Here is a 3,159-nt window from a genome sequence, read left to right as displayed (position 1 = left end):
ATGAATTGAAACAATAAATAATAAATAAAATTGTTGTGAAATATAGAACTACACCATGAATAATACATTCAATAAAATGAGTTTCAAATTAATAAAATAAAATGACAAATTGAATATCCACTAAATCAACTGAAAATTAATTTAGTAATTTTTATTATTCCTTCCTTCTTAATTATAAGTAATAAATTAAATTACTCAAACAAATAATGGGAGTTTTTTTATAACGTTGTTATTTCTTATTTAAATTCTTTACAATTAATTATATTTTCTATGACCATACTACCTATACACAACACTTTTCGTTGAGCATTTAACACTGAATAAAATTAAACATAAAATGAATGAAATTGAATAGTTACTTAGTTGAAAGAAGTGATAATTTTCTTCCCATAATTTTCAATTCATCTTTAAATTGATTTAATTTTTCTGTTGTTTCTTTTTTCAGGATTTCAAATTGATGTGATGTTGTTTTTTGTTGTAACACCTTATTCTCTTGTTGAATTTTATTGAAAATAGTTTGAAGTTCTTCAACTTTTTTCTGTATTTTATCTTCAAAGTCTTTTAATTCAGTTTGTGAAATACTGTCACCTGTTGACTGTTTAGGTTCATTCTCAAGACTTTGTAATTCAGATTTAAGTTGTGTAATTTCATTTTTCAAATTAGATATTTCCTGTTCTTTCTCTTCAGTTTTTGAGTTAAATAAATCTTCTTGTTTTTTTGTTTCATTTATAACTTTTTCTTTTTCATTATTTAATTCTTCAACTTGTTTTTGAAGCTCAAGATTTTTTAATTTAAGTTCTTCAATTTCTTTCTTTTCTTCAGAATTTTCTGGGTGTTCTTTTTCTAGATTTTCTTTAGGCTCAGATTGTTGTTGTATTTGTTGATTCTTTTGTCTTTCTTCTTCCAACTCCTTTTTAAGTTGTTCAATTTGTTTTTTCATATCATTAGGTTCATTTGTTTTTTCTTTAGCCAAAAATCTACGTTGAGTTCCAGAACTTTCTCTTGTTCTTTTCAATTCTTCTTTAAGAACTCCAATTACTTTGAGGAGATTTCTTTGAGATTCTTCTATTTCATCAATTTGGAATTGTAGTTTACCATTTTCTTGGATTAACCTTTTAATGACACCAGTAATAATTTCTGGGTTTGTTTCAGAGTTATTGAGTAATTCTTTGAGTTGCTTTTCTTCTGGTGACAACATAACCTCTTTCTTTTCACCTTGAGAAGATTCATCAATTTTAGGAGAATTTTGACTGAAAGTTGAGAGACTTTCTTCGTATAAAGACTTTGTAAGTTCAAGTTGACTTGTGTCAATTAACTGTTCAGGACGAGCAAATCCACCACGTCTAAACCCTGTAATTTTCTTGTTTTGTTTTTTCTTTTTTGTTTGCATTGTTTGACGGAAGAATTTCTTTTCTTCTTCTCTTCGTTTTTGTTTTATTTCTTCACTCTTTCTTTCTTCTTCAGCAATCCTTTGTTCATGTTCTTGTTCTTCATGTACTTTTAATTGTTCTTCAATAACTCTCATACTCTCTTCAATTCTTTTTTTTCCTTCTTCATATTCATAATTTAATGGTTTTTCCATTCTACAAATTTCTATATCTTCATTTTTGACAATAATCTTAAGATTTCCACGTTTTAATATACAAACTTCTTTCTTAACATGACAAACTTTCCAAATATCATCTTTTTTAATAGGAATGATTTCTTCTTTTTCATTTTCTGATAATACCTTTTCTGTTTCTTCTGTTATATTTTCGGTTTTTTTACTTTCAGATTGAATGTTATTATTTGATTCTTCGGTTGAAATATTATTTTCATTATTCTCAGAGATTATTGTAGTCTTATCTTTTTTATCTTCTACTTTTAGTTGTTCTTCGTTATTGTTAATCACACTTCCACTTTCTTCTTTTTTTTCATTATCATCTTTCGTTTTTGTTTCTTCTTTTTTATTGTCTTCTTCTTTCGTACTACTTTCTCCTTTTTTTATTTTTCTTTTTCCTTCTCCATCTTTCATAATCATAGCATACGCTTCTCCTTCTTCAATTTGTTCTAAATATGATGTAGGTACATAACCTATTTTATCTCCTTGTTTTACTAATGTCCAACCATTTTTTTCTCTATATAATAAAGTTACAAATGCATTTCTTTCAACATCTAATTCATTAGGAGACTCTCCTTTAAATGAAGATAAAACAATTCCCATTGGTTCAGATATTTTCATTTCAACTTTGTTATTAAAGATATGAAGATATAATGAAGGAAAAATATATTTTTTATCATTTACATGAACAACAGCCCATGATGCTATTATACTCTCAACAAAAACAATATCACCTACTTCTCCTTTAAGATGAAAATGAGTATCACCTTCATAGTCATATAATATAACAGCATATTTCTTAATATCTACATGGTAAATAGATTTTTCACATTGAACATAAGATAAAGGCACATATCCTAATCCATAAATTGGGTGTTGCACAAGTAACCATCTATTATCACTTGTTGAAAAACAAATCATTTCATCTCCTTTCCTAAAACAAATATCTTTTCCATATGTAGCAATATAATCATATTTTGCTATAACTTTACATGGAACATATGTAGGTAATTGAATACACATTGAAGCTTGTCTATTAACTCTTGTCATTCTATTTCTTCCACCTAATTCTTTTGCTAAATTAATTTTTTCAAGATATTTTATTGGGACATATCCAAAACGATATCCAACTTGACAATATGCCCATCCATTAGTATTTTCTTCATCTTCTTCATAAACATAAACTAATTCTCCTGTTTTAACATTTAAACATTCTCCATTTTTTGATTCAAAATCAAATAACACTCGTGCTCTATCATTTAAATATGTTTTATATTTTCTTATAAAAACAAAAATTTAATAACAAAAAAAAATTGACCAAACTGATATAATGGTGGCATTGACGTTGTAGCACATGTAATGTTAAATAATCCTTTCTTTTCATTACATGTCCCTTTCCACAATTCTGTATTTGTCATTTCATTGACAACAATAACATCTCCTTTTTCATATAATAAACAATTGGAATTATTTGTTTCAACTGGTGCATATCCAATAACTTCCATTTTCTTATTTCTTTTTATTCACAGAGTTTGAAAAAAAAAAAAAAAAAAAAAAAA

General features: G+C 26.2%; 1 protein-coding gene across 1 annotated transcript; it reads right to left on the bottom strand.

The window, feature by feature from the left end:
• Positions 1-355: 355 nt before the first annotated feature.
• On the bottom strand, positions 356-3,105 carry ENU1_106100 (SH3 domain containing protein; the record flags this gene model as incomplete). Its single annotated transcript, XM_008859442.1, has 2 exons — positions 356-2,852; positions 2,924-3,105. The coding sequence occupies 2 exons, from the start codon at positions 3,103-3,105 to the stop codon at positions 356-358; spliced, it is 2,679 nt and encodes an 892-aa protein (XP_008857664.1).
• Positions 3,106-3,159: the final 54 nt, after the last annotated feature.

This window comes from Entamoeba nuttalli (assembly GCF_000257125.1).
Source record: "Entamoeba nuttalli P19 unplaced genomic scaffold asmbl_4533, whole genome shotgun sequence".
In the NCBI taxonomy this organism is placed as follows: domain Eukaryota; phylum Evosea; order Mastigamoebida; family Endamoebidae; genus Entamoeba; species Entamoeba nuttalli.
The sequence above is the reverse complement of the archived record's forward strand: the minus strand, read 5'-3'. Positions and strand labels throughout refer to the sequence as shown.